General features: G+C 38.3%; 1 protein-coding gene across 1 annotated transcript; it reads left to right on the top strand.

Moving 5' to 3' along the window:
• Nucleotides 1-2229: 2229 nt before the first annotated feature.
• Nucleotides 2230-13339, top strand: LOC144640244 (utrophin-like). The gene is made up of 14 exons (XM_078499442.1): nt 2230-2302; nt 2965-3057; nt 3857-3954; nt 4280-4363; nt 4761-4876; nt 5354-5445; nt 5943-6055; nt 6200-6353; nt 7145-7326; nt 8511-8655; nt 9033-9344; nt 9862-10044; nt 11080-11226; nt 11691-13339. Exons 1-14 carry the CDS (start codon nt 2243-2245, stop codon nt 11940-11942), a joined length of 2031 nt encoding a protein of 676 aa, XP_078355568.1. The 5' UTR covers nt 2230-2242; the 3' UTR covers nt 11943-13339.
• Nucleotides 13340-13615: the final 276 nt, after the last annotated feature.

The raw sequence follows: 13615 nt of genomic DNA, 5'->3' as shown, positions 1-13615 counted from the left end.
ATCAGCACAAATTTATTGTTCGTCGAATGTATCCTAGCTAAAATAATTTAAGCATACAAAATCTTTTACAAAAACCACACGTCGAAGTAGATCTTCTTTAGCGTTAAGCACAATGTGGCGAGAAAGCATCTGAGCGCGAAGAATGATTGCGAAATGATCAGTGCAAATTTCACTCGTGACAATTTCAAAAGGATACAACTTCCGTAGGCACACAGTGGCTGTTCTAGAAAACCTTTATCCCGTTTAAAATGATACTACATACCTATCTGAAGCTACCGTTTCCTTTTATTGTGAAATATTTTTGTATTTTGATCGAAATAACCGCCTAAAACTTTCCGTATGGCAGTGTTTACAAAGAGCGAACCTGTATTTTCACAGCAAAGACCGCTGGGCCAAGGTACTTTTTTCGAATCCTTTCCCAAAGAAACGCACGGATCATGAATCCTAAAAATCCGGATTCAGATATGATCTGATGTATCCACTCGAAGTGTGGATTCTTCAGATCATTGATCCAAGATTAATCCATTTTCGGATATAGGTAAAGAAACGCAAAATCCGTTTTTGGATCAAGAATCCGGATTTGGATTTTTCCCAAAGAAACGCACCCTTTGTTATATGAAAAAAGCTGTTAGCAATCCCAAGGGAATGGTTCGGGATCGATAATCGTTCGCTGTAATGTAGAAAACAATGATCAGCTGCAAGAACGGACTCCGTACGGACACGCACGATTAGTTTCAATTAAAAACGGCCAATCAGCGACACGTGTTCCCACGCATAATTAAAAGTTCTTTCTCAAGTCACGATTATTCAACACTTGAACAGGACGAAATAATTTTCCAGTTAAGACATTTGTAAGCTTTTTGTGAAAATAAATCTTCGTTTTCAGTTCAGTTAAGCACTTGTGTTTTCGTCTTGCTTTGTCTTTGAGAAAAAATATTTCGACGGCGACTCGCGTTTATTTACACAATGCGACCAAATATTTATTTTGTTTTAAAAAATAGAAAACTTTACCTCGGTTTTTGTATTTAAGTCATTCGAATTTTGACCAATTTTTTCTTTACAGTGCAAACAAAAACCTTCAAAAATAAAAGATGTACATGGATAAATGTAAATCAAGTTACGCGACTAAATCAAAATGCGTTTGTTTGGCCGCTTTGCAGTATTACACTGTCCCGGCCTTTGCCATACACTGAAATCGAATTTCATGCTTTTACGACTCTCAGAGATCTTAAGTTCTTCTTACAGCTAGAAAAATCATAAAATGGTTACATTGATATGGAAGTGATGATTCGCGAAATTTGTACATCATGATAAACAGTCTTCGCTCCTGTGTATGGTAGCTCGATAATAATTGCCTAGTTTCCAGCGTTCAAAGGTCATCATTATATTGACGTGAGCATTTACACCCGTTTTTAGGAAAATCTGTCACTAAGTGCTTACAGTACAATGGAGTAACAGTCACTATTTCAAGTGCTTTTATTGCAAAATCTGTTTCAAGAGTCATCATCAAAATGGTGAAAAATCTGAAAGAAAACGATGTGAAGTTCTTCAACCCTTGTTGTAATGAACATGCTTTTTGTAAATCGTCACGCAATCTTGTCCAAATGTTTAATCGTTTCTGCTTTTACGGACAATACGGAAGAAGTAACATCAACTCCTGTTCATACTTTAAATTTTGTGAAGCATATAACATTTATGACTGTTTCGTTTTCATCCATAATCATCCACGATGCCCCTAGCTTGCTATAAGCATTTTAAATTAAACTCCCGAACACAAACCTCTAACCAATTTTAACCGGCTTACGAAAACCGCGCAATCTGTATCACTATGCCATACGGCATTAGACTCATGTCACCCTTGGTGACCTATTTTTCCTTTTTGTTGGACGAACGGTACTTTCGTCCACTTTGGTTTTGACCTCCTGCAGCCAGTCGAACCGCCATACTAGTACTTTGTTTCGCCTTCAAGTAAACGTGTTGGCCAAATGGTCAGTTTGGTCTTTTTTCGTGAACAAAGCACTTTACTTTCACAGCTCCACTCTCAAGCAAGTTGTTAGGACAGAAAGAGGTAGACTTGCCTTATCCCGTCCAGGAGAAATAACGTATTTCTTCATGCTATGCACAGAAACGTAGTTTAGATCCCGTCTGACTCTGTACTTGGCACGAAAGTAGGCTTGACCTCTTGTGTTATATAATGCCCCTTTTTGCTGTTGTCTCGTTTCAGAAAAAGGAGAAAGGAAACATGCGTGTCCATAAGCTGAACAATGTCGAACATGCAATGGAATTGCTTGAAAAACAGAAGGTACCAAATCATCGATGTTGTTCTTACCTTTAATTTCGTCCCTTAGGTGGTGTAGAATTTCACAGTTTTTGTCAAGCTTTTCTTATAATAAGTACTTGCGCATTGGAAAAATGACTGCATTACATAATTTAGATCGTTCCTCATGGGCGAAAGGGGTAAAGAAGGGGCGTTGGCCGTTTTTTAATTAATAGAGTGCTGGATTTCATGCCAAGTGCTTCACCGGGGTCCAAGCCTTTGTGAAATATCTTTGGGTGTGTTATTGTCGAAATGGCTATGTTAGAATAAATATAACGGGAATTTGTTAGAGCAACCGCACCAAATACTTGGAGATAACCTGCGATGCACAAGTATGAAGCATTCTTATAGCGGGAACAAGAACATTTAAGACACTCTTAGGTGCGTCGCTCTAGGGATTCAAGCGTCGGTAGAGGAAGACTAAAGAAAATAATCAAGCTAAGTACGCGCTGCTTTAACTCCCATCGCATTTCTTTAACCAAAATATGACAAAGAAGTCTATGACCATATCGGAGAAGAATTAATTTTAAGTAATATAATGCATGCGTTTTCAGTTGTATTGGTTTGGCATTACATTCTTGTACACCGTGCTATAGTACCGTATTGTATCAAACCCAACAAAAACAAATATTACAATTATGTTTAAGGTAAAACTGGTGGGCATCAATGGATTCGACATTGTCGATGGAAAACCACGTGCAATCCTTGGACTCATGTGGAGCATTATTCTCCGATTCCAAGTGGGTAGCATTACGTGTAAAATTTCGACAGGTTTAGATATTGCATTAGAGTCAACTTCTGTTGTTAAAGGTAATAAGTGTATCTCATCATATATATAGAAAGCAAGTTATTTGTGTTTCTTATTGTTACATATACTTCAAGATGCGAGTGGCGAATTGCTGATATCAAGCTTTGGTAATAATAGTATAGTAACCCTAAATGTTACCTCTACGTATTGACTAATTTTACGATGAATATGACTACGTTTGACTGTCACAAGGTTCGACTGTCACAAAGAAAATTGGGTATTACGCTGGCAAACAGCTGTGCAGTGATAAAGCTATATGAACTCGAGGTGAAAAAAGTAATCAGTTCTCGTGACAAGCATCCTGAGTGGTACAATGAGCACATTGCGTTTATTTAGTTTTTAAACCAATTGTACTGGAGACATAAGGTACACAGATACGAAAGAGTGACATCATTTATTAAAGGAATAAAAAACGCACCCGAGTGCATTGTTGAGTAATATAAGCACGCGGAAATTTATAAGAACACGAGAGTGTTCTTATAAATTTCCAAGTGCTTATATTACTCAACAATGCACGAGGAGAAAGTTTTTTTATTTCTTTTATGAAATGTTAAATAAATTGAGCGCGCTAAAACTCGTGACGTAAGCAGCGTGCATTATAACTCGATAAAGCACGCGCGTGACGTATGCAGCGTGCTTTATTGAGTCGAACTGACCAATCACAGCGCGCGCAATTACTCGGACATTTTATAAACTCTCATAAAAAGGAAAATGTTTTCGCTTTATTATAGGTCCAAGAGGTTATGCAAGAAACAGTAACAGAGGAGACGGCCAAATCATTTAACGTCGAGAAGAAACTCCTTGATTGGTGCAAGGAACGACTGAAAGGGTCAGAAAGCAAACAATGCGATTTTATAAAATTTTGAGTATACTAACGCTTGCTGCGATAAGCCTTGTAGTTGTTTGCACGAGGCTATAAATGTAAACACAGTGATGACCTATCATTGTATTTTGTTTCCTTTACTTAAGCAGTTAAGAAAATTTGAAAGAATTCGCAAGTAATTACGTAAACGCTATTGTTTGCCGCGGTTTCCAAACGGTTTCTTCATTTGTTTCTTATGTTGGTACAAAGGGTATTTAATACTCGTGCCTTTTCTATCCTCTCTTTTTGTTTTACTGATCTTACATGTTCGGTTTTAAACTTTCGTTTTCAGGTACGAAGATCATGTCACCATTTCAGATTTTTCTTCGAGTTGGAGAAATGGTCTGGCGTTCAATGCTCTCATTCACTCGTACAGGTACGAAATCACTGGCAGAATATAATATTAATATTGATTACTACGAATGCAATTAAAATTCCATACGCTGTTAGCGCAAGAAACTTCTCTCTCACAGTGCCTCTCTCCACCCAGGTGACTTTAATGCTGGGGGTAACCCTGCGATGAACTAGCGTTCCATCCAGGGGGAGTAGAAATACTCCAAGTCGCGATCACTTCACTGCTTAAACCGGGATAAGCTCTTGCCTGCCGATAGTAGGCCACTAGGCTCGTATGTAGACTTTACCTTTTACCGAGTCCCGAATTCAACTTTTACACGCTTTTAAATTAACGTTGACAACCATACGGGAGTCAATAGCTTATATCTACGCATATTTATAGAGAAGTAATTAACAGAATATATGACACTTCTTTGTAGACCTGAGTTGTTTGACTTTGATGCTTTGCAAAACTCGTCAACTCGAGCGAGACTGGAGAACTCTTTTAAGATGGCCGAAAAGCACTTTGGAGTTCCTCGTTATCTAGACTCTTCAGGTCTGTTTCTGTTTGTTTGTTTGTTTTTTGGAATACAAAATAATTAGATGGTGTCTATTTATAACCCCACGGTGCTACCTCCGGCGTTTTAACCCGTGAACTTTACCGATTACGATCCCGTCTTAGTGATATCGCATACTTATAACTGGGATAACTCTCCAGTAGCTCTTTTACATCTAGCAGCGAGGTAGCCAGCTCTGACTGAAATATAATTATCAGCGGGAAGCAGTGAGGCCATTATAGTACACTGTTATGCGGTCTTGTTTCATGGGATTGCCTCCTAAAATCGCAAGATAGAATTGACGCAAAATCGTGAAACCGTGGAATGGTTTGGCAACCGGGAGATATATTACTCTTAATACGTATAAACTACATGTTAGTTTGCGTGGGTGGCGCCTGTGTAGTTTTTTTTTAAACACATGTATAACAAATGCTGGAAAGTGACCATATAGTTTCTTCCGTTTTGCTACCTCACAGATATTGATGTCGAGAAACCCGACAAGAAGCTGATCATAATGTACTTAACGGAGCTGTACAATTACCTGGAGGGAAACAAGGCTAGAGAGCGGGTAAGTAGCTAGTTTGTTGCCCCAGCTGTTAACTGCATGGGCAGTAACACACTTCCACACTGGAGGCAACGTAGCTGAGTGGTTTAGAGCGCTGGTGTTGAAATCCGGAGGTTCCCTCCACCTTGCCACTAGCTGGATTTGTTCTTGGTCGTCCCAAGTTCAAATCTTCAGTCACGCTTTGTATATAGCCAACTGGTCTGCCTCCTGTTAGTTGGGATTTTTAACCTTGTTATGTTCATTTACTGAAAATATAACTTTGTTTTCTCTGTTTCCGTGGTATACCTGTAAACTAGCTTTCTCGAAGAGATATAAAGCTAAGTGCATGACCAATATAAACAACATTTACATTATATACATTTACATTTACTGGAGGAAAAGCACTACCGTTTTGAAGCCATGCCATGTGAATTTACACTGTTACGGAGTATCGCACGATTGAACAAAAGCACGAGTTAAAAACGTCTGCCATTTTTACTTTGTTTTTTTTTTTCTCTCAGGCGGCTTCAATAGCTCCGACTGAGGAGGTCATCACTATTGACAGTATGGAAGCTGTGGAGGGAGCGCTAAATGATAGCTGGGACCAGCTGGACAGTGGTAAACCAGCCTTCAGGTAAAATGCATATAACTGGTCGCTTAAGAGTTGAAAATGAGCCTGGAAGTGAAATAAAATATACTTGTAAACTCAAGGTCAACTCAATAAAGTGACCATATTATTTAAAATCTTCTCCGACATTTGATTGGTTTGAATTTTCAGTCAATCAGAGCATGACCAAGCGGTTGCTAAACTCAACAAAAATTTAAATGAAGTGGAAAGTGGCCTGTCAGATGCAGAGCACAACAAACCTGTCTACGATGACAAAGACTCTGTGGATTTGGACACAGTAATTCAGCAGCTGGAAGAACAAAAGGTCAGTGATTTGCTATGAAGGTCTATCTGGTAATAATCACATAATTCTGGGTACAGGAATTTAACAACGGGAAAGGGGCAGGAGAGGAGAGGAAGGAGCAGGCCGAGAACTAACTTTTTAGCTTCATATATCGTTTACTATTATGCATATTCGTATTCAATTTTATAGTGTATATAGTGTTTTTATAATATTCTAGTGTAATTTTTAGGGAGGGCCACAGGTTTGTTAGCTTTGCTATTTAGTGTTACCCTCATTTTAAATAAAGTCTTTATTATTATTATTATTATTATTATTATAGAAACAAGAGAGCTGGGAACGAGATTAGGCCGAAGAAGGTACATTCTCGTCCCCATAGCCCTTTCGTTTCTCTTAGCCGGCTGGGCCTTGGCACGAGGAAACAAAGGGCTCTGGGGACACAGAATTTCCAGTCCTAGATTCTAGGACTTCCGGTCTTCATGTATGCAGTCATGACGTTTCAAAAGAATGTATAAGACAGTCGTTTGGTTTTCGACTTTCGTTTGGGAATTCTTTGTTCCAAACAGCCAATCAAAAAAATTCGAATTAATTCAAAAATCCTATGTCCCCAGAGCCCTCCGTTTTCTCGTGCGAAGCCGGCTAAGAGAAACGAAAGGGCTATGGGGACGAGAATGAGGAAGGTAGGGAAGTGGGGGGCTTTAAAGGGAGTCAAAGTTGCATTTAGTAAGCATGCCTTATAAGATGATCACCATTAGTTTTATCTCAGGGTTTTTACAACTATAATCAGTTGGTTCATGTTCTTGTTTAATTATCAGAAGTTTCGTAAAGATCTGGAGCCCCTGAAGTCTCGTACATACGAGGTATTAAATGAGGGTAGAGCCATGATAGGCGAAGGGTACTTTGACAAAGGAGAAGAAGAACACTTTCAAGACAGAATGGATAACGTCGACAAAAGAATGCAAAATCTTCTTGAGCAATCTCAAAGAGATCAAGAAAAGTAAGCGTCTTATCTGTCTTAAATTTTGGTGTAAATTATCACAGCAAAATCTTTCTGTTATTGACCTCAACGACTGGACAAATATCACCGATGTTGCCCAGTGTAATGTGGGAGGAGTTCCGTACGCGCACTTTTACACTTCACACTTTATTTTTTTTCTTTCAACAATATAAAGTGGACTGACCAAGCGGTGGCTAATCCAGGCGGGCCAGTCCTATATCATTTTATTAAAAATAGATTAAATAATAATAAGTTTAATACAAGATAATCTACTCCTAAAATTTTCTCATTATAAACTCCGTTGTGCACTTTTCGAAATCGTTGAATTATTACAGCTGCTCAGCGAGAGAGGAAATAAAAAGAGGATTTTCGGTTGCTATTACTTATTGTTCCATGGCCAAGATCTGTTCCATGTAACACAAAAACAAATACCGTATTTACTCGAATAAGCGCCGTCCCCGAATAAGCGCCGTCCCCGAATAAGCGCCGTCGCCGAATAAGTGCCGCCCTGGAATAAGCGCCGCATTTTTCCGCTAGTCCCGATGCGGCGGTTATTCGAGGAAGTCCGTTAAATTAAAAACAGCACTGCAAAGCAACTCTAAAACAAACTTGGACATTTCTTTTCATCAAAAGCGATGTTTTGCGTTCAAAGTGATTGTTTTATCACTCGTCTATTAGTTTTTCTATCCAACATTCTTACAATACATAGATTTGAAAAATATTAATGTTGTGAAGGCCGCGAACTTTGCCAGGACAGCTAGCGCTACTTCTATTTTTAGCAAGAGACGAAGACTGACAATCAAAATATGCTATTTTCAATTACTGTAAAAGATTAGATTCTTTGTGGCGTCTAAATTTTAAATAAGCGCCGCCCACGAATAAGCGCCGCACTTCAAGGGCGAAAAATTTAATAAGCGCCGCGGTGCTTATTCGAGTTAATACGGTAACTAATAACATTTCTCCTATCAAGTGTTATTATAAAACGAAGGTGAAACTTCTCCGAAAAGGAACAATTCAAGTCAAACGCAGCGAATGGGAAAGTTTGGTAAACGTTTATAAATCATAAGATACTCATAAGCAAGTACCATGCTGAAACTAGATATAATAAGCAGATAAGGCCATTAATAAATTCGCTTGGCGTACTTCAAGCACAATGAATTAAAGGTAATTTTTTTTAATCGTAGGCTTGCTTTGGAAAGATCGGTCCTTTTGAAGCAACAGTTGTCTCGAATGAACGACTGGTTGACAAAGGCTGAACGGAAGATGGAGAAAGAAAACAACATCGGTACTAACTACGAGTCTGTTAAGAAGCAGTTGGATGGCCACCAGGTATTTTATAAGAACATAATACTTACAATTATTCCTTGCTACCGATTTTGAAAAACGGCAGTTGAATTTTAGTTTAGGCCGAGGATAAGTAATGAACTAAACATTATACAGCAATAGTCGAGTTTGTCGCAAAAAAAAGCACATCATATCATCTTCGCCTTTTTTAACTTTTAACTCAAACCCTGAAAGTGATTTTAACCCTTAAAAGGTGTATCTAGCTTATGTAAGTGTTATGTTTCACTGATTTGACTGAAGCCCTTGCCTTATGTGGAATATTATTGTGATTTTCCACGATTCTTCAATAAAGTTTCAGAAAGTTTGTCTTTCAAATGAAAAGTGTTTAATAAAGACATGTCTAATCAACGATTTTCCCACAGAAATTTCAGAAAGAGGTTGGCGACATTTCCTTGGTAGCATCGGTACTGGCAACTGATTTATCAGACCCGGAATTGGATGATAAAACCCGAGCCAAAGTCAAAGACATTAACAGCCGCTGGGCAGGAGCATGGAATTGGAGCGAAGATCGAAATCAAAAGTTGACAAAAGCGATGATTGACTGGCAGAAATTCCGAGATGAAGAGCTTATTTTACTGAATTGGCTGGGACTGAAGGAGAAAACACTCAAGGAAGTGACAAACACTGATGTTGCCGACGAAGAACAAGTCAAAGAAAGCCTGGAACTTCTCGAGGTTATGCTTCTAAAATGTTTCTAAATTGACAACTTGTTAAACTTCTTCATCTGGGCAAAAAGTGGGAGCACTGTTTCTTGGCCATGTACATCGTAGTTATTATTTGGGTCTCATTTTGTCATTTGGTGTATGCATTATTTGTTGTCTTTTATGTCTTTAGTTCAGCGTTACTGATGATCGCAACACCAAGACATTGCAAAGTCTTGATATTCAGTCGGTGGGAATCATTCTAGTGTGTTTTTGATATTTGGGCAGGAGTCTTTATTATCAGATTACATGTCTGTCAATGTCTGTAGATTTTACGTCACATTTGCATGCAAAAATCTCACTTTCTGCAAACATGACATTCCAATAAAACGTAAATAAACTGAATGCTCTCATTCAATGGAAAAAGGGTACTGAAAAAAAAAAACATGATGAAGAAATTACAAGACCTTCGGAAGTAACTTACGTCTCGGGTGTGAGTCCTTACTCAGCATAATTCCTCTAACAGTGTCCTTTGTCTTTTCACTGACAGACCACTCAAAAGGAACTCGAGGAACAAGAGCAGAGATTGCAAAGACTTCATAAGCTAGGTGAAGAGCTTATTGAGGAGTCTGGCCGTGACAAGGAAACGAAAAAGGATATCGAAGCACAGTTACAAGACTTTGACGACTGCTGGAACCACGTGGCCAAGCGAGTCATTGATGAAAAGGAAAAGGTTGGAGCGAACAATTTGTGTTTAAATAATACTAAATTTTGCCAATTTTACATAAAGCGTTGTTGTAACCTTGCCTTGTTGATCTAACCTTCAATCGATGATGAAAAGTGACAGGGTAAGTCCGTTCTACTAAAAGAGTTCAATTTGCTCGAAGACTTGAAATGTGAGGTCATTATTGTCATGCACCGCCATATGCTTAAATGCAAGTGTGTGAATGTACCGTATTTTCTCGATTAAACGCCCCCGGCGTTTATTTCAAACTAAGCCTTTTGGACCCGGCGTTTATTTGAATCCGGTAGTTTATATGAGCCCTATGTTCATCAAGCAAAGGTTTTTATTCATTATTTTTGACAAACATGTATCTGGCTAATATACACACAGCTTATTGAACCTCATATAAATCCCTAAGAGGCCGATTTTCAACTCCAGCTTGGAGACCCGGCGTTTATTCGGTACCCGGTGTTTAATCGAGAAAATACGGTATGTGTCGCGATTTGTTAATCAGTAGTGTATACCGCAAGGTTCATAACTGATTTGTTAATCAGTAGTGTATACCGCAAGGTTCATAAGAAAAGGTGTCGTTACACGGGAGTAAGATTACCCATGTGAGTACAACTCCCGGGGGGAAGAGGTACACGAAAAAGTTTATTCCGGGAGGTTTCACCCCGAGGTCAAACCATTACACTTTCAGGACCCTTTTCGACCTAGTATAACCCTTTAAATATTTAAAAAAGTAAATACTTAAATGAATTGACCGTTCAGTGGGTCCGGCTATTCACAATTATTTTGAAAGGTCATTTGTAATAACTAAATGACATTTTACTCTACCTTTTGTATACTCCAACTCGTAAAATCCCTTCCCTTTTATGTACTTACAGCCTGAAAAGGGTTCCTCTTTCGAGAAGAGGATCCCCGTATTGTTTCTTAAAACCATGACAGGTTAAAGTGGTATGGTCTATCTTTGCAATAATATACTGGGTATTTTAAAATTTTACAATGAAAGGCTTTCAAAGCATTATTTCCCACTTTGTACAGTTGATTAATGCGCAAAATAAGATGAGAGAGATGTATGACCTGATGGATTCTGTCAATCAGTGGATCGATGATAGCCAGGGGATAATTAAAGAATACAAAGAAGATATGCCTTCTGAGGAACAAGAAAACCTCAAGAAAAGAGCCGAGGTACGTACCACGTGTTGATTCACCGCGCAGTTTAAATATGAATAATAAAGAATGCACTTATGTGTTTTATTTCTTTTCTGTAAACTCTTAGAGGCCTTGTGAAGCGAATATTCAGTGCTGTTGACATCATTAGAATAAGACAGTGAATAAATCTATCTTATTAGACAGTTTGTTGCAATGCGTATCGCTGTTTAGTTTTATGAGTCTTGCAGTACTTTGCAAAAAATGCACAGCGATACTACACAGTTTAATATTTAAGGTTTGTCTTTCTCTAAAACAAGACTATGAAACTTGCTTTGCGCAATGGTGCGATCAGAAGAAAATAAAAATACGACACTGTGCAAATAAACCGTTAAACCGCTCTCGTAGAGTACAAATATTGTAGAATATTTGTATTTGTTCGACGCGTTCTTTGTAGTCGACTAAGTGGAGTTAGATAATGCTACATACTTTTTACTTTATAGATAAAATTAGAAGAAAAGCCTTCCATGCAAGTCAAGGTAGATCGCATCAATCGTCTTGGTGGAGATGTCTGTGACATTCTTGATGGACCGTCACAGAAAGCCGTGAAAGGAGAACTGCAACAATTTAATGACCGCTGGCAAGATGTGACGGCGGCCCTGGAGAGCTACAATGACAAGGGTTACCCAGATGTAAACGGAAACGATTGCTGTATTGTCCGGATCATCAAACGGAAGTTTAAGACTTTTTCATAGAGGACATCCATGAACTTTGTATTAGAAAGTTTTAACTTGCAATTTTATGGCAGATCCCCTTCAATTTCGGCAAAAATGATAATAAGATAAGAAAAGGTTTGATCATAATTTTTTGGTACAATAGTGGATAAGTAGTAAATAGGATCATGTAACAATTGTTAAGACAAAAGCAAGAAAAGATCATCAAATCATCGAGTCAAATGCTTAGCAGCTTAAGTGGAGCTTACGAGACAGTTTAATTCAGAGCTTTTTAAAAGCAAATACGAAATAGTTCAGAACAACAAAATAGTAAGTGAGTCTAGAGCTCGGGCCAATATGGGATAAGAGCTGTCGAGAATTGGAAGGAGTTGAACCCTCATCGAGTGTCATTGAAGCACAGTCAAACAGTGCAGTGCGCGAGCGAAAACGTTCCAATCAAGAGAAGGGGTGGTGAATGGTTCTTCAAAATATGCACGTCCCACAGAATTTCAGGGGCCTCATCGTTTCGAATTTTTCTAGGAAGCATTCTCAGAGTCAATTTCTTTTGCAAGGTCAAAAAGGTCTCAGGTTCGCGGAAAGATATTAGTCTCGCCGTCTTGTAAAGTCTCAAATTTACCATTTGACACCCACTAAAAATGTGAGCCTGTTATTTTTGCTCCGGTTTGGCTCAATTGGGCGTTCTCGTTTGGCTCTTACGAGTTATGGTTCAAAGGAGTAATTTGAGCTAGTTTTATATGGGAAAAAAAGTTATGGTAATTAGAATTAGCGTTCATTTAGGTTTCCCTGAATACGGGAGCGAAAAAGCTGATATATATAGCTCTAAAATGAAATACCTAGAATGGCATATTCAACTTTATGACGTCACCAATATAGATAGTGATGCAATTGTAAAGATAAATTTTCAATCATATATTTCAAGTTAGATTAGTGACGGGAGGATTATAAATTATACTCGGAAATGGCTCCGGTATATAATTGTTTAAAAGGGTAAAAATAATTCGGTTTCATCTGTAATCCATGCCAGTGTAAAATGCTGACCACGTCAATTTGTGTTCAGTAATGAATTTACCAGTATTTTGTAAGGAGATGGTCAAGAAAAACAAATTCCTCTGTTACGTTCTATAACGGCGCTGGCAGTTTATTAGAAGAAATAAAGGTAAGAAAATGAGCGGTTTTCTTTAGATGTTCTTTCATGGGAGAAGTAAAAGGCAAGCTGGCCCAAGGATAAGTGCGTCAGAAATCACATTCACTACACAGATGTGGGAAGCAGTATAGCCATTGTGTGTTGTTGCGTTCTCTATCGCCAATGGTCTGTTACCTCATCCAAGGGACGTGTCAATGATAATAGCCCTTGTTGGGAAATGGTAACTTTTCTCATAATTTACTAAATGGCCAAATAAAGGATGCTTTAATTTTGAGCTGACTTTTGTTGCCTTTTTTTTATAACTTCTTGCGTTTATCATTGCGTTGCTTTATAGTTGCCCCTAGTGAATTAAGAAAGACCTTTCATAGCTGTTTCAAAATACCTTGGAAAGGTACTTTGTTGTCACATATACTAAGTATAGTATGCAAATTAAAAGCTACCTGCGTTGTTCAGAATTCTCCGCAGAATTTCATGAAATCGTTCACGCAAAATGAGTTATTTGAAAGCAATTTTCGTTGTCTCGTCTGTGTACGTTTATTTAAGTCATTAT

The sequence above is a fragment of the Oculina patagonica genome, unplaced genomic scaffold (assembly GCF_052425735.1).
Source record: "Oculina patagonica isolate OP01 unplaced genomic scaffold, crgOcupat unplaced213, whole genome shotgun sequence".
NCBI lineage: Eukaryota > Metazoa > Cnidaria > Anthozoa > Scleractinia > Oculinidae > Oculina > Oculina patagonica.
The sequence above is the reverse complement of the archived record's forward strand: the minus strand, read 5'-3'. Positions and strand labels throughout refer to the sequence as shown.

Coding starts and splice junctions, on each gene's coding strand:
- LOC144640244 (XM_078499442.1), top strand. CDS start 2,243: ATGCGTGTCCATAAGCTGAACAATGTCGAACATGCAATGGAATTGCTT. Junction 8,656..9,032: donor AGCAGTTGGATGGCCACCAG/GTATTTTATAAG, acceptor ATTTTCCCACAG/AAATTTCAGAAAGAGGTTGG. Junction 10,045..11,079: donor TCATTGATGAAAAGGAAAAG/GTTGGAGCGAAC, acceptor CACTTTGTACAG/TTGATTAATGCGCAAAATAA.